At 39.8% G+C, this 21,177-nt stretch overlaps 2 protein-coding genes across 2 annotated transcripts; one reads left to right on the top strand and one right to left on the bottom strand.

Moving 5' to 3' along the window:
• Positions 1-124: 124 nt before the first annotated feature.
• LOC111342396 (coiled-coil domain-containing protein 130 homolog) lies at positions 125-6,284 on the bottom strand. The gene is made up of 9 exons (XM_022949471.2): positions 6,222-6,284; positions 6,095-6,148; positions 5,912-5,991; positions 4,969-5,024; positions 4,497-4,615; positions 3,062-3,146; positions 2,328-2,437; positions 1,837-2,035; positions 125-1,347 (listed from the first exon to the last, which is right to left on the bottom strand). Exons 1-9 carry the CDS (start codon positions 6,222-6,224, stop codon positions 773-775), a joined length of 1,281 nt encoding a protein of 426 aa, XP_022805206.1. The 5' UTR covers positions 6,225-6,284; the 3' UTR covers positions 125-772.
• A 60-nt stretch (positions 6,285-6,344) lies between these two features.
• LOC111342199 (uncharacterized) lies at positions 6,345-20,323 on the top strand. The gene is made up of 15 exons (XM_088738300.1): positions 6,345-7,495; positions 8,501-8,815; positions 9,525-9,674; positions 9,979-10,233; positions 10,723-10,995; positions 11,513-11,674; positions 12,172-12,318; positions 13,192-13,352; positions 13,701-13,947; positions 14,553-14,963; positions 15,573-15,776; positions 16,094-16,421; positions 16,963-17,153; positions 18,083-18,565; positions 18,817-20,323. The coding sequence occupies exons 1-15, from the start codon at positions 6,649-6,651 to the stop codon at positions 19,278-19,280; spliced, it is 4,638 nt and encodes a 1,545-aa protein (XP_088594426.1). The 5' UTR covers positions 6,345-6,648; the 3' UTR covers positions 19,281-20,323.
• The last annotated feature ends 854 nt before the right edge of the window (positions 20,324-21,177 follow it).

The raw sequence follows: 21,177 nt of genomic DNA, 5'->3' as shown, positions 1-21,177 counted from the left end.
ACAGCTGTCGTTAAGGATTAACGTGAATGGAGCGAATTATTATTCTCTGGGTACACTATTTTTCTTGGTATTAGAAGTTAAGGACATGAAACAAGTCTTGAAAATGTGAATGAATATTCAACAGTTCAGCTTTTAGGCTAGGAATAATAAAAACATTTTAATCTAAAATTTCACTAGCAATCATCGTCTCATAAATAGATTAAAAATATCAAGTTTCAGAACTGACCGGAATTTTGATTAGCTAATTCAACGTAAGCAATGTAAGGAGTATTGGTATACAGCATCGAAACTGCAAATAAAGTCTCGCGAAACGACACCAGCTTCCTTCCACAAATAATCTTCAACTATCGCTGAAAACCACACAACAAACACACACATAGTCATTTATAGCTAACAGATTGAAAAAAACATGTCACGGCAAAACAAAACCATTAATGAAGGCGATAAAAATGCAAGACACCCACAGTACCCACTTGTATGACTTTCTACTTTGATTAGAGTTTTTATTTGATCAGATGTGCCGCATACATTAGGACGCATTTGCCCCTCGCCTGAAATTTTAACCCGTGAGATACGTAGTGTCGAAAACGAATTGGAGTTTGCAACGCAGTGGTAAATCTGGAACTCATTCCCAAGTAGGGCCGAGAGGCTCGCGAGTTTTTAATAGAAGTTGAATACACGGTCAAGAGCAAAATGATCCGCAAGGCGAAACAGGAATTTTTCGTGACAATACGTCACTCGTGTATCTTAAATGAAATATTTCCTGAGCGTGTTATGTATGATCATCTGAAGCGTCACTAGAGTCGGCGTAATCGCAGCACACCAAAGAACTAATATAAGATTTTCTATCCAGCTCTGAGTCTTCAGAGCTTCCATCCGGGGTATTGTAGTTTTCCTCCTGTTTTAATTGGTTTGCGAGGCAATTCTGTGTTTGTTTGACGCTTTGAGACGTCGCATCCGGGGACCTAGCCGCACGAACTTCCGTTTCAGATGATGTATTTCCAGTTATCTCAATGTTTCTCTGCGAATCTAGTTCAGAAGAAATCACTGTTTGATTCACGATGGGACCATTTGAAAGGTCTTCAACTGAAGGGTCCTTATAAGTACTATTGTCTGCGCTCTCGCTATTATTGAGCTTTGTCCTTCGAACTTTAATACCAAACGATCCCTGGATGGTAAGTTCATTCTTCGACTTGGCAGGTGTTGAAAAAGAATTGACCTTGATTTGTCTCCGTTTTCCGAGAAGTTGCTTGATTTTTTGTCTTTTTTCCTCGGATTTTCCCTTTGTATCAAACAATGGCCTGTCGTTGATTTCAGACCGACGCTTACGGCGATGCCCGTCAAAACCTGGATGAGATTTGAAAAAAAAAAAAAAAAAAAAAAAATTGGACTGCGTCAAAATAAAGTGATTTTACCGTTACCAATCCTTCTTCGATAACCAGCAAAAGAGTTTTGCGCTGCAGAAAATCATTATCGCAACGGAAATCTAGAAGCAGAAACAAAAAAACTACATTAAATTCCTCTAATCATTTCTCGACTGAATATTTGCGCTTGTTTTCCTTCAGTGGCAATGCAAATGTAAATATGAAAGATGTATGGGAAAAAATGACACCTTTTTTAAACGGCGGTTTCTAGCCTGATTCGAACTTCAACAAACTCAGAAACACGATCTCTGAACTCTCTGAAACATCAAATGTTCTGGAAAGGTCTGCGACATGACATGATCACTGTGTATACAGTAGGTGTCTATGGCCGACTATTTGGCGTAATGAAAAATTGAGATAAAGGACTTAGTTACCAATACGTAACTGAGGCAAAATTTATGTCATTTCACACCTTTTCCATGATATCTTATCCTATTCGCGAGTTCGATGTCTTCCTCTCTTTCTGGCACAAGACTTACGTCCAGCGCTCCCCTGTCTTTCAACTCGTTGTCTTTCATGGCTTGAGCATTCAAATCCTGTTTCTGCTCGCGAAATTTCTTTCTAAGAAGCTGATTAGCTGCGTAATCATCATCCCATACAGACTGAACTTCCTGGAAGAGATAAAATATGTTTTCCAAAACGTATTCAATAGTTAATTTCGTAAATGGAAGATGAGATTGGGGTAGATGTCTACCTTCCCCCACCCTGCCAATTTCCCCACCAATCCCAGAAAAAGTGCGTTAACAGGTCGCAACAAGTTGAAGAAGCTTGCCATAGTTTTCAATTTAAAAAGCTAGTCGCATAGTATAGTATTTACACGCCTTTTTCACATCCAAGCTTAATATGAAGTTGCAGCATTCATAAGTCTTCATTTCTCTGTTTTGAGCCCTGAAAACATGTTACCTTAAGCTGTGCTAAAGTAGGTAAAGCTTTCTTGGACTTCTCTTGATCTTGAACACCATGTTCCAATTTAAACATTGCATCAATTGCCATTTTCTTGACATCCTCCTTGTCTAACACAAATAAAAATAAAAGAATTAAATGAAATAAAATGACATAAAATGATATAAAATTTGATGAAATGAAATGAAAATAAGAAGAAAATGAAAATGAAATGAATGATGAGACGAACTAACACAAATATATAACATAAATCAATATATTTTTTAAAACCCTCACTGGCAGTAGGCAAACCAGTTAAAAAATGGCTGTTCTAATTCATATTCACACCACGGTAAAACTGTCTTTTTTACCTTCTTGATCAAGATGTTAGCAACATTGAAACATCAGACAACTAAAGTATTGTTTTATTATTTCTGCTCCTATACTGCCTCTCAAAAAACAGTCAACTTTCACAATGCATTACGCCCAACAGCTTCAACAAGTGTGTGAGAGGAATAAATGCTTTGAAATGATCAGCCAAGCTAAGCATGCTCAGATAAATTATACCATCACATGTATGTATCTGCTCCCTGAAGTCTTGCAACCACCCTGCAATTTTATCACAAGTCAGCAGATGCAACTACTGGTTGGCAGGCCTTTTTGTTGCGAGGTTTATTTTTCCTACTGTATATTACATTTTGGTGAATGTTGCATGGAAAAACTCGATAAAGTTTTATATTTCTAGTCTTGATTACCTGTTAGTTCAACAGTTTCTGTTGCTGATGGTTCCCATCTTTCTTCTTTTCTTCTAGCTCCACTCACAATAACATAATCACAGTTCTTATCAAGAGACAAAAAAAAATTCAATGAAACATATAACATATATATTCAAAATTAAACTGCATTGTAAATTGTACCAGTAAACTGTATCAAACACACTTTGAAATAATTTTTTTCTTGGTCAGCTTAACTTTTTAATGACAGTTGATTACAAGAAGGCAAAAATTTGGAAAGGATAAATTATTGCAAAACAGCAAAATGTTGTATGAAAACCCCTCACACTTAAAGCTACCCTGGCTTAAACATGCTATTATCAGTTTGTGCTTTGATTGCTCCAATTAATTTTGGTATGTCACAAGGTATAATCAATTATATATACACCATCCAGTAACTATATGCCAAGGAGTAGCAAATATATTAAAAATGAAAAGACTGTGGCTCTTTTCTCCATTTCTGGTAAATTTCCTGTGAGCTTTAGACCATAACAGATAAAAGAACTTGAAATCACCTTTACCTCAGAGAGCAGATCTCAAGAGTGAGGTTAAAGAATTAGGAGAATAGAAATTGTACCTTGCATTTTCGGGACTATTTCTTTAATAGAATTTGTATCATGTGGAATAGTATCCCTGATAATATCAAGTTGGTTGAATCCTTGGGTTCATTCAAGTGCCAACTTGAATCATTATTCTTTAAGCATATTTATACTGTTTTCAATGGGGACAACGATCATTTATTTAAGATTAACTGTTCCAAATGTAGAAGAGTATATTTATTAAGTGCATGCACTTGTTAATGATTAATTTATCAATCAACTTTTTAATTTTTTTTCTTCTTGTTTTTAAATCATTATTACCATGGGGCTGGGCTGATAGTAGAATCTTGTAGGGGACATAATGTCTTGTTATTCGTACTAGCCACACATTATAATTAGTGTGCAAATCTTTAAATAAATTGTAATTAGTATATAATAAAACAGTGGCTAGTTTTGAAGGCATGCTCTGATTGGCTAGTCAAACTCCGAATATCCTCTCCTATTTACCTCCGAGCAACTCGGGAAAAAATGGCGTCCCGGTTTGCATCGGTGACAAGTGAAGAAATGACTCAAATTAATTTTTGGTGGTGTATATTATCTCACTGTTTTAGTATATACTAAAACAACTATTCACCTCAGTGTCGGTGGTTAGCAGTGGATATTTACCTCGCCGATTTGCGGCTCAGTAAACATCCACCACTAACCACCTCCACTTCGGTGAATAGTTGTTAATTATACTGTGTAAAATCTTCTCACAAATCTAATATTTTCCTACTGCTTAGAAAAAATACACTGTACAGACTGGATGTCCAAACATTTTGTGGTTTCTACCCATTCCAAGTTAAACAGCAGGGACTGTGTCATTTTCTTTTCCCTACCTTTGGATCAGTTTCTATTTCAAAGTGATTATCACAAAGGTGACATTTCATCCGGAATCTGTAAATGGGTGTGGTGTAGTAGTTACCAACTTTTTTCTTTTCTGCATTGTACCGTACACCTACAGGAGAGAGACCATAAAAGAACTAAGCCACTTTGAACTACATCACTTACAAAAGCAATTTTAATAATTTCCCACAGCACTTTTCAAGCTCAAGGAAACGTAAATTAATATGAAACTCAGAGAACTCTGACCAAGAGAAACATTTATCAAACATTAGTATATACTGCAGATTTTTTGCACATGCAGGCTGATTGGCTAGTTTGGAGATGAATAAAAGGTATTATTTACCTCCAAGCAGCCCATGAGACAAAAATGTACATCCGTGTGTATGTGGAACAAGATCATACTAATTTGGAAATATCTGGAGTAAAATGTTTTCCAATAACCACAAAAATGTGGACATACTGTACCCATTCCAATATGATTTCCACATCCTCCACACCATATGTTATAGGGCATCTCAAATCTAGGTGAGATAGGATCAAACCTTAACTAATTTAACAGAGTTTAAGAATCTTAAGAGAAGCCCATAATTATGTGTACCATTAGAAGCAGCATACAGTTAAAGGCTACCTGACTCTTAACCTGCATTACCAAATAAATAAACAAAATTCAGTGAAATGACATGAGCATACTCAGAAATATGAACTCAGAGTGCTCCAAATATGAGAGGAACCCACTACCTTTTAACTAGTACTTTAGATGCTCTACCACAGAGCTGTAGGAGACTCAAGCAACAGGCTAGGCTACTTGGAAAGAGTACCATATAACCCCATACATTAATTATGCATTCCACTTCTTTGTCTTTCACAACAAAACTTTAAAACCAAAGTCTACTAGTCTGAATGCATAAATAATGTATGGGGTTATATGGTACCCTTGCTGGCTACTTTACTTGGTCCATGGTGACAAAATTTCTGCGTACTACCAGATGGAAATGTCAATATGTGATGCTTTGAAGGGGTATTTGAAAAAAAGAGGGCTACACCGCAGAATACCAGCCCAGTCATTTACACGTCATTGAATAAGAGTAGTGTCTATTGTTTTATGCCACGTTCTTTAAAGCCTCCTAACACATGTAAATGAGGTGGCCAGATATTCTGAAGTTGCTCCAACAAATGATATCAGACACACTGCTAGATTCTCCTATCAAATTATCCTATATTTATTTGTGAGGCAAAGGGAGAAGTGAATGCTCCATCAACAGTCGTTTCAGGCTCTATTTCATACAACTCTTCAATCATAAAATATTGAATATTTATAGAGGAAACTGGGCATACAAGAACTCTGGTAAGAATAGTTCCATTTTTCGACAGGCATAACAATTGATTAAGTATTCTGGTTCGCATTTACCTAATAATGAGAATTCCTTGGCCAAGCTTTCGAGCTCGTTCACGTAACGGGTGTTGTCCATGATATCTGTCAAGTGAGCCCTGAAAAAACAGACGTAGATTAAACAGTTCAAGTAACACTGTACAGTACTGTTGGATACATGCATTCATGGTGAAAACTGAAAGAGACAATTTTGGCACACACCTGTTCTGGGGTCCAATCCGGAGGGTAATACTTATTGACAGCCTTTCTTTCTCCCTGAAGATATAAAATAGCATCTTAAAAATATATTTTTTTAAGTCAGATCAAGGATTTATAGAAGAATATTTACCATTATCGAGAAGTGTGTCACTAACCGACAAAATGAAACGTTTACCAGGCGATTTAAGGTCAGCGGATCCTCACACTAACTTAATGATACATCTGATACAAGGCATAAAGTGTCTCTAAAATTACTTGTTATCTCTTCTTCTGATTGGAACGTTTTAGCTTTTCGCAGAGAAACGCAAAATTTATACTTCTTCTATTCCTGCAGTAAGATTTTCTCGTGAAGGTTTTATCACAGATATTTGTGGCCTAACCTGTTCCAATCTTGACAGACATAAAGTGGTTGTGCTAGCTTCCTTAACAGAAGACGGAACCGAGGCGACGAATGATGTGCTGTGTTTTCGAAATATGGCGCCAACTGTCAAAGCGTTTTCAACTTTGCCGACAGATGTATTAATGAGAGCTTTGATCTCGCTTTAGAACTTTTAGCTATGGCCTTCGACAACAGGAAAGCTCTTTGGCTCACTGCTGGCCTGCTTTCAGGCTTAGGGACGGCTTTCTGTCTCGCTGAATTACGAAAATTTATAAGGGAAAAATGTACACGAAAAACACTGTCCCATCTGGAAGATAACATTAAATTAGAGGATCTGGAAATTCTCGTGCGCTCTTCCAACTACTCACTGAGGAAGAGTGCTGAACAAGTTGTGCTAGATAAAGCAATGAAGAATAATAATCTGGATTTTATCGTAAATGCCTGCTACAGTGATGACGAATTTCAAGTCTTGAAGGCAGTTGTCGCACTAGCTATGTTGGTAAAAAACTCGGAACGCAACGAAAGAGAGAAGTTGATTGAACACAAAATATTAGCATCGCTCTCTCACTCCCTCGTTCAATCAGTGCAAGTTGGCTACAGAAGGCTATCCAAGATGGGAGGCTACGATGTTCGTTTGCAAAGATGTGCGTCCGAATCGCTATTTCATCTGATATACGATGAAGAGAGCATTAAACTTCGTCTGGCTCAGTCAAATTCGTCCATTTTCGCTGTTGTTTTGCAGCTGATTTCGGAGGGTAGAAGTAAAGAAGTTATGCGGTGGAGTTTGTTTATTGTTCATCAGCTGGCATCGTGTGATTCCTTGCGACCTGAACTGTTAGCCAACGGTGTGATACCAGCTGTCTCGGCGATGCTTGTGAGAAATCAAGGAGACTTGGTTCTCATGAAGACATGTCTGCACACCATGGTGATGTTTGTGAACAATACTACAGAGGGTGAGATTGCACATCTTAAGGAGATGGCCAAATATGATGTCTTTAGGACGGCGGTTGTTTCCCTCAGAGCAGGTGAACTATAATTTGTCATATTTGTTTGCAGAGATTAATTTGCACCTATGACCTGCACTTACTAGTACTGGTACGTGCATTTGTACAATAATGCTATAATGTTATAATTCTGGTGTTACATTTTACAGTATTGCAACTACATGTACAGTAATAAAGGCTGATAGTTTCTAAAGAAACTGTTTGGGGCTGCGTCGGTGGGGGTAACGAAATAATTTGAATATATCAACAAAGTTGAAATGGTAAATTGGCCACCGTTACGATTATAAAAGCTGATGTTTCGAGCGTTAGCCCTTCGTCGGAGCGAATAGGGTAATTGTGGGTTGTGTGTGCTTTTAAAGGCAGAAAAAGGAGCTACGTGAGCTACATGTACAGTAACTTATTTGATGACATGGCAGGGTGATGACAACTTTTGTTAAGCAGGTATCAGGCATCAGAGAATTCACTATAGTCACAATTCAGTTGCCACTAACTTTGTTGGCTCTACAGTAGCTATTTTTCATTTGGATGTAGAGAATATTCTACTCGTAGCGTGTTTCCATGTTTCTTGACAAAAAGCCTGGATGAGAAGTAAAGTACATAGGAACTAGAGGAAATTGTTTCATTTAAACACCAAATCTTCTGATCTAAAACTATAGGGATTGTATGGTATGTTATTAATTGTGGCATTATATCTATTATTAAAAACTAGATCATTGGATAATGCAATTCAAGACTTTTTATTGGCTTAGCCATTATGATATATCAACCAATATACCATAATCTACAAATGTGGCAAGCATATGTGTCAGCTTAAAATTAAAAGGGAGCTAAGAATTTAATAAAATTTAATAAAATTTAATAATTGAATTCAACATTTTTAATAAAACAATTATTCCACTCGCGCTTGTTGGATATGAGGTGATTATAGCCAACTTGGTGCTACGTGCCCCGTTGGCTATCTATCATTTCATATCCTACGTGCTTGTGGAGTAATTGTTAATTATATGAATTGACATTTTTGCACAGATGACGGTGACCTTGTTTACTGGGCAGCTGGACTGTTGCATCAGTTTGCTATTCAAGACCTTTACAAAGCAGAAATTTGTGCCACTCCAAACATTGTCAAATCCCTGCAGAATGTTTTATGCTCAAGTGAAGCAACCCTACAGAGACTGATTTTGCGTCTGCTCAGTTTCTTGTGTGTTGGAAGCAAATCCTTCAGGAGCAATGTGCTTCACTGTTCCTCACTTGTGGCGCGAATACCAGTGTGTCTTGCATCAGGTGACACTGACATTGTCCACTGGTCAGTGGTTCTGCTTCATGACTTGGTCCTCTCTGAAGGTTGGTGTTAGATAGGGACTCTCAATTTCTATTTGTTCAATGTGGTTATATGGGTGCCCTTGCTACATTCTGTATTTATAAAATTTATGTTATCTAATTACAGAGTGAAGGGAAGGCTTTTGAATTGCTCTTGTGCACAAATACTGTATGTCCTGTATGTTCGGACCAACACTCAAGGTCGTAAAATAATTGAGAAGAATATGCTACCTTTCTAATTAACATCAAGAAATGGTTAGATATTCTAGTCTTCTCGGATAGGGACGAATAAATGGCGGTCCCGTCTCCTACAGGGTTAGGGGTAGGAGACGTTAATTTCCCACGCACGAGATTACTGTGTGATGGATGTCCTCCCCTGGGGTGGGATGGGCGGGTTAGGATTGATTGTAAAGTGCTGTTGATCTGTCATTGTAAATAGCGCTCTATAAGTGATAAATTGTAATTGTAAATGTCCTCTACTGAAAATTTACCCCCAAGCCTTGTTTTCATTAGAATTTTCATAAATCTTTTCCCCTTCCCTGATATTTCCATAAAGAAATATTATTGTTTTACTTTCAGTGATTTTTGGAAAAATTTTCCTCTTGAGTGTCACCACACCCCTCATTAAAAGGGAGGTCTGGGGTGGTACTGGGTAAATTTTCAAAGAAAACATGATTAAGGCTAATTGTGGAATGAAAACAAGATCAATCTTTTGACACAATTTTTGATCCAGCTGGAAATCCAGCTGCAAATCGAGCAGCAGCTTTAAGGGTGCTCTCCATGGCCACTGATGTTATCAAGTCCCTTGTTCCACTGGCCTGCAGGCAAGATAACATCTTGATTCGTATGGTGGCAGAACTACTTGGTCTCTTTTGTACTATAGGTAAGTTCAACTAGAAGTTTAACAGTGAGTTTTCAGGATTTAACCCTATTGCCCAGTCTAACAGAAGTGATTAATGTGAAACTTCTCCCAAAAATATCCATTAATATTGCAGTAAACAGGTAATGAGAATACTCAAACTTATCAGGAAGTTGTTATCCTGATATAACACCAAATTCTCTTAACTAATTAACAAGGAAATGTGTAGCAGCTAGAGGGGAGATTTAACAATCAGATCTTGGGAGTTCAAGGGTAAAAGTGGTAAAATCTCATGTAATATTTATCTTTTCATATTATCACCATCCAGAAAGTTTACAAAGCCGAGTCCTAGAGGATGGCTGCCTTAAAGCTGTGCTGGCTTACTCAGTATCAACAGATACTGAACTGCAATTCTGGGCATCAGCTCTACTTCTGAACATGGCCATGACTTCTGATGATGTCAAGAAAGAAATCATTATGCTGGGAGGATTAAAGCCTCTAATGGAGTTAGCAATTGGGGACAGTGATCACCCACAGTGTTCAACACATGCAGCCAAGACTCTCGTCATGTTAGGATTTCTTGGTAAGTGGATTGGATTATAAATGACTAATTACATGGACAGGGCTGCGTACTGTGATTGTTTGGTTGTACTGACAGATAGAAAAAAAAATCTTCAGGGATAAATTTTTTTCTAGAAATCAATCAGCTTTCCCAATTTATTTCACCACGTGACACTTTTGATATTAAAGGTCCAAAGAGTATCCAGAGCACATTTCCTTACATTTTACTTTAGGGTTACAGCCAGACCACAATAATATGTTTTACTTCAAAAATACAAAATTCTTTCCATCTTCCACACTAAAATGCCCAAAAATGTTGAGGGAAATAAAGACTTTCAAATGGCTTTCAAGGTGGAATATTTTGAAAATGCATTGTTTCAAATGCTCCTTTCATTCTCAGCTTGTTTTACCTTCAGCTTGTAGCACCTTAAAGAGTGCTACACCGTGCGCTCTGCATATCCATATTGTGCGGATCATTCTAGAAATTACGGTTTGCGATGTTTCCTTTTAGACACAGAAATCCCAGTGCGTATTAAGTCACTTGGGTACAGAAATGGTGAGCGTGTAAGTATTTTAATCAACGGCAAGGAACACTGTCCTAATAAACCTGGTATTAATATTGTGGTGATGGACTTCATGACATTCCAAGTCACTGAGGCTGCTGCATTCGATACCGGACATGACAAGGAAGCCAGCGACCAACTTGTAGATTTTGTTGATATGATACCAGTTGGTACCTTGGTTTTCATAGCTGTGCGAGGAGAGGCAGAATATTATATGTCTGGTAAGTTAAATTGTGTTCTCGATTCCAGAACAGTTGAATAAGCAGTAAGAAGTCGGCAAATAAAGTAATTAATTTGAGCTCAAAACATTACAAAACCAAGATGCCCGCTACAGGAAAAAAAAAAGAGTACCGAAGCCCGCGGTCCTCCGCGGCAAAATCACAAGGGCGAAAAAACGAGTGGTGTTTGAATGAATCTTTCCTTGAGAAATTGTTGTTTATTTCAGGACGATTCATGTATTGTATACCTGTCAGTTCATAGCCTGTTCCCCCACCCCTCCCTACCAAGTTACGCCGCTGTGTTCAGTCAGGTCTCTACCCCTTGACCAATCTGTCAAAGTTACAGTGGTCAAGATCCAATGTCCCAGCCGGCCGTGGCTCTCATGGCGTTTAAAACGCACAAGCATTAGTGCCGTATAGCAAGACGTCAATCCAAGTTGAAGCCATGAAAATCGCCCCAAGTTTTCCAGTGTTGTCGCCCCAAGTTTTCCACTGTTGTTGTTTTTATTCCCGTCCTCAGACAAGGCAAAACTGAGTCTGAAAGACATTGGTATCGAAGATTGGGATTTCAAGACTGGCGAACTTTGGACATTTTGCGGTTACAAGCGAAGAGATGGAGCAGTAGGGATTTCTCTTCAACGAGGCTTTGATGTTGTTGAGCTGTCCACGACGCTCAGTTTAGGTAAGAATTTAAAAAGATCTTAAAAGAGGCTGTGGTTATGACACCAGCAAAGGCTGGTTTTCCCGAGCGTCGGCGACATGATCCGATTGGGATGGAGCTGAAAAAAATCTGAAGCAAGATACAGATGCCGCTTATGATTTCGTCGCTTGTGACCTTTAAAAGCCAGAGTGTTTAAGTCCGAAGTCGTCGGACGGTCTGACAACTCGCCTTGCGATCAGTAAGACTTACCCATAACCACACAAATGTTGTTGTGGACTTTTCTCTTTTGCGCGATGCTCTGGGAATGTCAAAGATTTTGAAATAGTTTCGTTTCGTTAAGTCTGATCGCTTTTCGGAACTAGTTCTGAGTATTTCCCAAAGGTTCCTCGTCTCCCGAACCTTTCTAATTGCTTCTTGTAAGTCAACAAATCGTAAACCACTGAATTCGAAGTCTGTAAGTTCAGTTAGTTTTTGCTTCCGTCTTTTCATATGGATAACCCATGTGATTCTTTCTGCAGGGTACTATTCAAATGAGCAGGTCCAAGGTTACATTTTGTTACCACTGATTGATCTTTTGATGAGCACGCCTGCTTCGCTCGCCATCAGCAAAGTGTCAGAATTGGAGCTGCTGACAGTTCTAGCAAGACATGACCATCATAAAGAAGGTTTGTGCAGTTCCCTTCAAACTGTATCAGGTCTAACATTCGCACAGTACACCAATGTTTCCTTCAGGGTTAGACATGCTACAGAAATCATATAATTTTTTAATTCCATAGGCTTGAAAAGTATTTTTATTTAAGAAAATGTAATACCTACAGCGTTTGCGGTTCCCCAAGAGTATGAAGGAAGTAAAGAAAGTCCCAAACTTTGATAAATTAATAATGTTAATAGGACAGAATGGAGACCAATCTGGTCTGTAGTTAAACGAGTGATTACAAAATCTGGTGATCGTGTAGCGGGAGTCTGACTTGTAAATCACGAGGATTGGACGACACGAAGTCATGTTACCAATTAATCACAATCATTAAAATTTTCGAAAAAAACCAAGAGTTATTTGAGAAAGTATTTGCAGTAGAGACACTGTCTAAAGTAAAAAATTCCTCCGTTTTGGAAATTCCCCAGTATTGTAGGGCAAGTCGTTGTTGCTCTGGTTATTGTAATCAATTCTGTGATTGCTTTTGCTAAGAGGACCTAGTTTGATTGGCTGCCTTAACTTTCTGTTTAACAGTGTCCAATTACAGCCAAATGTCTGATGACTCTTACCGATTACAACTCTACAGAACAATAAGGGAATAACAAAGCTGCTAATGCGGCAATCACATTTGACGAAACTGTAATGGTTAGGATTATATTTTATTTTACATGTGTGGTAAGGTAAAGTCTGTTTACAAGACTAGTGGCCCATTGGGCCGGTGCTTTAAAACTGGTTTCCGTGGCATGAAGCGACTAGGAGTTTTTCTACTCCCCCCCCTGGACGGAATGCTAGTCCTTGAGACCAATGCGCCTCCAACACGTGTGCTCTTTGCTTTTTATTTTAGTGATGGTGAACTCAGAGGGGTTTTTGGAGTACATCGTGCAGTTGATTTACAGCATGACAAACAAGACAGCTGATCATCTGAGAGCCAATCCATTGCTAATAGCTCATTGTATCGGAGCAATGAAGATTATTACTGCAATCAGTATTTCCCAGGAGATCCATGTAAGGTTGCTTTAACTTATTTGAGACTAAATAAAATTGAAGCAAGGTTAAAACCAACCCAATGCAGCGTGCAGCGGTTTCACCCATGGGATAGGGGCTCCCCAAGAGGGTTTTCAGGGGCATCGTTATGTGCTTTTGCTCAATTTGCTTTACTTTACAGCTGGCTTTGTTTTCCATCTTCCCTTCCCCCCGCTTTATTCAACTCAATGGTTTGTCGGTGTCGTGTTGACAGGGGCAATTTCGCTGGCGTCCTGTGTTTCAATCGGGAAAATCCTTCATTCCTTACTGTAGTCGTCTCAGAATATTATTCAGGTCTCTAATGTGTACCTATTTTTATAAAAATGACAGGAAAAATTCTCCGAACATAAAGTCCTGGATTGTGTTCTTAGCCTTTTATCCTTAATCAACTCTATTCAGCTCCAGAGGCTGAAACAGCAACTTAAAACAAGAACTGAAAGAATGGGACAAACAGGTATCCTGGTAACTGAAGCAGAAGACTTCGGTGACAACGAGAGTGAACAGCCAGTCGAGGGAAACGCAGTTAGTCGTGTGGTTTCCTCTCCAGGAGGAAATGTATCTACTGTACCAGAAGAAGGTAAGTTGTCGGTGTGAAGAACGAGTAAATTTTATTAAAGAAACTGTTTACTGCGCTGGCTGATAATGAAGCTATTATGCGCCGATCAATTCGAAGCTTTAACATCAGCCCCCCCTCCCTCCCTCCCCCGGGAAATTCATTGGCTATTGATCTTTCCGAAGGTGGGGACTTTTAACGTTTCCTGTTTGGGGTTGGATAACTTGAAACGGAAGTGTCAAGTCTTTCCAGCGGAATCAGTACACGTGTCTTAATTTACTTTTTTTGTGTGTGTGTGTGTGCGGATAAGTTTAAAGTTATGAGTCTGCATTCGCGAACGAACCGCTTCGGAAGAAACTTTTTCACTTCGTAGAATGATGTTACCAGCGTAAAACTCAACAGCAGCACCAAAAACCAATACCTGACTTTGGTTAATCTGCAAAACTCGTTAATCACACAGAGTCCTTCAGTACAAAATAGTGCTTGAGTGGGGCTCTTCCAAAGTTTTTAATGGCTGGGTAAGATGTTGACGCTTCAAGGGGGGGATAGAGTGGGGTGAGGTGGGGGGGGGTAGTGTTGAAGCTCTAAATTGTCTGGTGTATTAGTTGCCTTCTACCTTTCGTTTGCAGTGAAACTAACTGCAAGTGGTTTAAGAACTCCAGTTCACGGCTCCACCACAGATGAACCTACCTCTGTAAAAGGCGGCTCCCCGTTTCATAACACGTTGATGAAAAAATCCAACACGAAACCTCTCCTGACAGAGAGCGTGACAGGAGAAGCGATAATTCAAGACGACTTAGATGAAGCGTTCTCCACTCTTACTGGCCTAAGTGTAATCACGCTCTACAACTGTATGGACTTGATTTCAAATCTAGAGGAGTTTCGTGAGCACCTTTCCAAGGCTGGAACTATGCGGATCCTATGGTGTCGACTTGTGACCACCTCGTGTAGTTCATCGACTATTCAACAGATTGAACTTGCCACTGAGATGTTACTGAATTTATGCTGCTGCATGACGATGTTGGAAAAGTATACTACAGGTATGAATATATGGGAGACTTACATAGCGGTCAAACGTCTGCGAATATGTGAATGCTGTAAGAACGAAAGGACTTGTTTTCGGGCAGTCACAGCGAATTTTGCTTAGAGAGGTTACAAACAACCACTTAGAAAAATCAACTCACAACAAAGTGTTGAATAAAGATGATACCCGAACACGCACTTGATCGAATAAGCTTCGTCTTTGGGAAGACTCGAGTTGCCCTTTCTCCCTAATGTGTTTCCTTTTAAAATATCTGTGAACATTTTTTGCGCATATTCAGCGTGACAGCGGTCGTTTCTTATGTTTCCCTCTGAAATTTTGCGCGGGAAATGAATGCGCAGCAGGCCAAAATTGAACCACTCAAACATCCTGGACATTTGACTGCTGTCTTGGTAAGGCTCTGCAAGGCAGACGTGGACCCCCCTTTTTGTTCAAGCTCTTACGCCAAGAATAACCTCAGTGTGCATGCTTACGATAAGCCTTTTTGCATCATTTTGTAACGCGACCATGCACATCCAGCTACATCTTCGCTCTTAATTAACATGGGCTACTGGTCCTCGTTATTCCTGTCCGTGAAGCTACTGTGTTTGTTTTTCTGGTCATGCAGAGCTTGGGGTGGAGCTTGACGAGCAGACGAAGACGCCGGCTCTTGTGCTGAGTGCTGATCGTCTGGAGGCTTCAAATCCAAACTGGACATTTGAAAGCGTGCATGCCACCATGTGTGTAGGACGGGGGATGTGTGCAGTGCCTCCTTTTCCTGCTGGCTGGTACTATGAAGTCACCCTGAAGTGTACAGGAATACTGCAAATAGGTAGGTGTTTTTCGCTAGCATATTTTTCACTAGCGTTCTTCCTTGCCTCTCCATTTTTTTGTTTTTGTTTTATTTTTTGTTGTTTTGTTTTGTTCTTTTTGTTTTGGTTTTTTTAATTGTTTTACTCTTTTTGTCATTTATTTGTTATTGTTTTTGTTTTGTTTTTGTTTTTGTTTTTGTTTTGTTTTTGGTCCGTTTTTTTTTTCCTGTAGATAGATCTCCAGTTTGTTTTGTTTTATTTTTTCCTGCAGAGAGATCTCCAGTTTCCTAACTCCATCAATGGTATATTCTTTGAAATCAATATTCTCGCTCTTTAGGCTGGCAAACCGAAGAATGCCGATACGGTCCCGAGCGAGGCGTAGGGGTTGGTGACGACAAGAACTCATGCGCATTCGATGGTGCGCGGTGTAAAGTATGGAGTGGACCCCCTTGTGAACAACTGAGCAATGACTATGGAAAGGAATGGAGTTATGGAGATGTTTTGAGTTGTTTGTTCTCTTGGAATGGAGAAGTCTCCTTCTGGTTGAACGGAGTAGATATGGGTGTGGCGTTTAGGGGGCTAAACCCTGGAGTTAATTGGTATCCTGCGGCGTCCATCGCCATGGACCAGCATTGCTGCTTCAACTTTGGTAACAAGCCCTTCAGGTGTGACTTTTTTTGACACAAAATTATGTTGATATAGTAAACCCTACATTATCCAAATTAATGAAGGTGGTAAGTTTCTTAAGAAATTGTGGTACTGTGTCGGGAGGGGGGATGGGGGTATTACAAGATAATTTGGTTTTATTAGCTGAGTTCATTTAACACATTGTGTGCAATTATTCTTTGTCTATAACCGTATTGATCATAGAAAATGACTTTCACAATGTTCAAAACTTCACGGCTAGTTTAAAATAGACCACGAGCAGTTCCTCTTTTCGGCTAAGTCTGTCGTGCGAGTTAAAAAAAAAAAAATCAGTGAAAAGATATTGATGTTAGCGCGCTCCGGGGGACTCTTGGAGTGACGCCGATGCGCTGTAGTGTAAAGGGTTAATAAGACCTTTATCGTGTAGCGTTCGTGATGATTCACCGGGTATACGAAGTACTGTTTTGGTGCGTCTGTCATACGAAAAGCCAAAGGATCTTGGATACAGCTATCCATCTTGCTTTACAGCAGATATGACAGGTATCTTTTGTTGCTAAACAGATACGAAATGCCTGATGGGTACATAGCCGTAAGTCACGTGGTCTCTAACCTGGTAAAGAAAGCTTCACTGCGCCTATCGTCTTGTTGGACGCCGATCAGCGGTAGCTTTGAAAGCATTGTGGAGGAAGATGAGGAAGTGATTGATGATCAGGAACTTGAGGCTTCGGATGTAGCTAAGCCTGATGATACAGGTGTGTTCATGAGAGCTTTGCGATTCACCAACAGTTGTACTTATTGCTCAATGACAAATCCAGAAGTGGATTTTAGAGGGATTTCTGTATTCTTTCGTAGTAGTATGCAGGATGTTTGTCACCATGGACTTAGTTAGACGGCCTAGCTTACCAGGAGTCTCCTATAGCGCAGTGTTAGAGTACTAATTGGAAGGTCATAGGTTCAGCACCTATTGCGAGCACTCGTAATTCTTTTTCTCCGAGTGTGGCTCTGTTATTCACTGAGTAACATTATCTTTTACTTAAAAAATAGAATGTTCTTTCTAGAACTACTGGGAAACCTTAAGGGCTTTGTCTTTCTGTTGTAGTTAAAATTATCAATTCAAAGAAAGCAACTAGTGTTCGAATAACCAATACAGAGAAAAGTGTGATCACTTAATTAAACCGTTGATAAGTGTTTTAATTGGTATGCACCGATGATTTACAACAAGCGTTATAAGTTAATATGTTGGAAAGACAAAAAGGTGCAAGAATGGTCCTTTCATTTCGTGATAATTTCAAAGACTTGCATTAAAAAAATAAATAAATAAAAATAACGTACCCATAAATCTTCAAATGTACCAGTCCCTTTTTTGTGATTACCTGTAGTTCATAGAAAATCTTGTGCGCACCGAAGATTAATTATAATAATTCGAATATGATGGGGAAAGTGAGTGATTAAGTGATGATGAGGAAAAAAATTAGGGATGGTACGGTAGAAGGTGGCAAGAAGGAAAGTGAAGGGGAAAGAGGAAGGGAGAAGGGAAGGGAGAAAGAGAAGATAGGAGAAATGGGAAATCGATCGGAGAGAAAGAGAGAGTTCTTTCGGAGAAAGGGAGGGAGCTAGTATGTGAGGAAGGCTGTGATAGACAGTCGTGAAAGGTTTTCATTTGTTTTCATTTTATTCCCAGCTCAAAGACAATCGATCCAGTCTTGTAACAAGGAGCCCTCTAGAGCTGTTATGAAAGAGGAACAACCGTCCGTTCTTTCTCTGGAACACAGCGTGGCTGAATCAAATGTGTTGTTTGACTACCAGGACACATCCTCTTTGAGCAAATCTTCTCTCGCCTTATCTCCCGAACCTACAAATAATTCTTTAACATTTGTTACACCTTCCTCTGGTGTCTTCACCACACCCCAGAGCTCGCCACCCAAAGTATCCGGACTTGACGTAATTTTTCCTGGAACCGAACCAGAGCCCTCGCCGTATGGAGTGATGTCGACTGGTGACGAGACAGCAAACGAAGAAAGACCTCCATTTGAAGAAAAACACGTGACCAGCACTCCATATTTGGGCCTAGGCCCTTTGAGGGACTCTATTGGAAAGCACTTTGAAGCGAGGTCGCGCCTTAACGCTTGGCCACAAGAAGCAACCCTGGGAGAGTCCTTCATAGGTAAGGAATGCGTAAACATGATGGAACTCGCTTATTCTTTGTTTATAACACTAGAAGACTGATTATGCGGTGAAACTTAATCCTAGCCAGGTATCGAGGCTTAGTAATTTTAGGCGATCTAACCACAGGCTGAATCGCAAAACAACGAAGATCCAAGACCTTTTCTCCAGAGTAATTAACCTATGTAGTGCCTTTTTTTTCCTTCTGTTTTTCTGGTTAACATGGTCACTTAAGATTTTCCTCTTCCTCAGAGCCCGTTCTGCCTTGTCTGTACTTTGAAGCAGAACTGAAATTCGCTCCATGCCGAGTCAAACAAATGGGTTTCATCAATGTGGAAACAAGGGAAAAATTTTATTGTGACGTACATGACGGCCATCTTCAGTTTCCGAAGTCGTCCAGTCCCACTCCGCACGCGTACACGTACGAGCAACAAAGTTTCAGGGTCCCGGATGTTGTGGGCTGTGCAGTAATATTATCGACGGGACAGATCATGTTTACCTTAGATGGAGTAGCAACCGGACAATTTTATGACTTCCCATCAAGTAAACCATCATCAATGGTCATTGAAAATCTTTTCCCCTATATATCTTGTACGCGAATTCGCTGTAATTATGGACAGCGGTCGTTCCTGTTTGAGGATGCGAATAACAAAGAGTCTCTCGTTATGAGTGGGGCTCTGCTGCATGGATTGGTTGAAGAATACTTAAGGCTGTAGCCTGAGACAGAACAAGTGTATTAAGAACAACACAGCGGTCAAACGTCTGCGCACGTGCGAACGATGTGATGACTAGATGGCGTGCTTTTAAGCTGTCAGAACCAGGTTGTGTCACACGAGTTACCAACAACCACACAAGCCAGTTAGTCACGGTGTTTTAAAATCGTGCAACTTTTTCGGTAAAGCTCTTTAAAACATGACGCTGTATAAAATATAACTTTCTTGGTAATTGCTTTTTAATATGACGCTATAGACGTTTCCGAACCCCGCAGTATGCAGAACGCGCGTCATATATGAACGTCGTAAGTGGTCTAGCTCACCGAAGAGTCTCTGTGGCTAAGTGGTAGAGCATTGGAGCGCGGAATCCTCATGGGAACTCAGAATTTTTTCTTCGTCCCATGCTCGTGACAAGACGAAAGAACATCTTTCTATATTTCTTTATCGAGCTCAAAACTTTCCATCTTTCTTGTTCTTTACAGAATGCTTTGTGTTCGAAAAGTCTCGAGTGTTTTCCGTTTTTCCCACTTTTGTTTTTTTACAGATTTCTATGAATGTTTCAATTATCTTTCGCTTACTGTGCAAGTTAGCCGGCAGTTGTTTCGTATGTTTTCCTCTGAAACTTTGCGCGGGAAAATTGGCGCGCGGTCGGTCAGAACGGATCCCCCCGCGCATGTTCGGCGTTTGACCGCTGTGTTACTTAAAACTAGGAAGAGTTTCATGTTAAGGTTCTGCAGCAATATGTGGAGTGTGCGTTCTCGATACGATTCCTTTTTGAAACGATCTGAAGCAAGTAAGTAATTTTGGCTGGACTTCTTTAGTGTTTAAAAATTTCATTCTCTTGTCGGTTAGTTGGTTTGTGAAAAATGTAGCATTTTGATAAGTCTGCCATGCGATAAAATAACACTCTTGTTTCCAGAGCCCCCTTCTTATTTAGTCATGTGATAAGAGAAACGAAAAAGTAGTGACTGATGGGACGAGAATGATAGAAGATATATTTAGATGTGAGATTGAAATTTATAAAAGATACTGCAGTTTTTTGCTGGGATCGTCTACTAATATGTCTTTGGTTTATAAAACTAAATGACTGGGCAGTTCCAATGCTAAAAGCAAAGGCGCCAACTGTGAAATGCCCCGTAATGAAAACTGTACAATACAATACAATACAATGTTCTTTTTTTCAAGAGGGTAAATACATGATTAACCCAGTAAAGAGTTTTGTAGCACATGGCCCTCAGCTGTAAATAAACCCACCCATCCCACCCCAGGGGAGGACATCCATCACACAGTAATCGCGTGTGTGGGAAATTAACGTCTCCTACCCCAACCCTGCAGGATACGGGACCTCCATTTATTCGTCCCAATCCGAGAAGACTAGAATATCTAACCATTTCTTGATGTTATAGAAAGGCAGCAAATTCTTCTCAATTATTTTAAGACCCTGAGTGTTGGTCCGGCCGGGGCTCGAACCCTCGACCTCCCGCACTACAGTCCAGCGCTCTATCCATTGAGCTAACCGGGAGGCTGTTTATCAGGGTTCCAGCCTCTTTCTGCCCCGCTGTCGATCATAGATCAATGCACACACGCACTCGCTTGCGCACGTCCCGCCATTGATTCTGAACTCTCCATCGCCAAATAGGGCTAATTTCATAGCGCCTCGACAAGATTCAACTGGGCAGCCCAGCGGTTTTTGAGCGAAAAAAAAATAAACAAGTAAAAGATAAATGAAAACAAATGGAAAAGTCTAAAATTCTAAAACTCATCGAAACCCGCCTATTAACATTTTTGAAGCCTTGACCTACCCTCTTTCATGTTGTAGCTCCCATTACGGGCCTATGTTTACGTAAACATCCGGGCAATCGCCCATTTGCTTTGAAAAAGAAAATCGTTGCGTTCATTT

This window comes from Stylophora pistillata, chromosome 11 (genome assembly GCF_964205215.1).
Source record: "Stylophora pistillata chromosome 11, jaStyPist1.2, whole genome shotgun sequence".
NCBI classification, from domain to species: Eukaryota; Metazoa; Cnidaria; class Anthozoa; order Scleractinia; family Pocilloporidae; genus Stylophora; species Stylophora pistillata.
The sequence above is the reverse complement of the archived record's forward strand: the minus strand, read 5'-3'. Positions and strand labels throughout refer to the sequence as shown.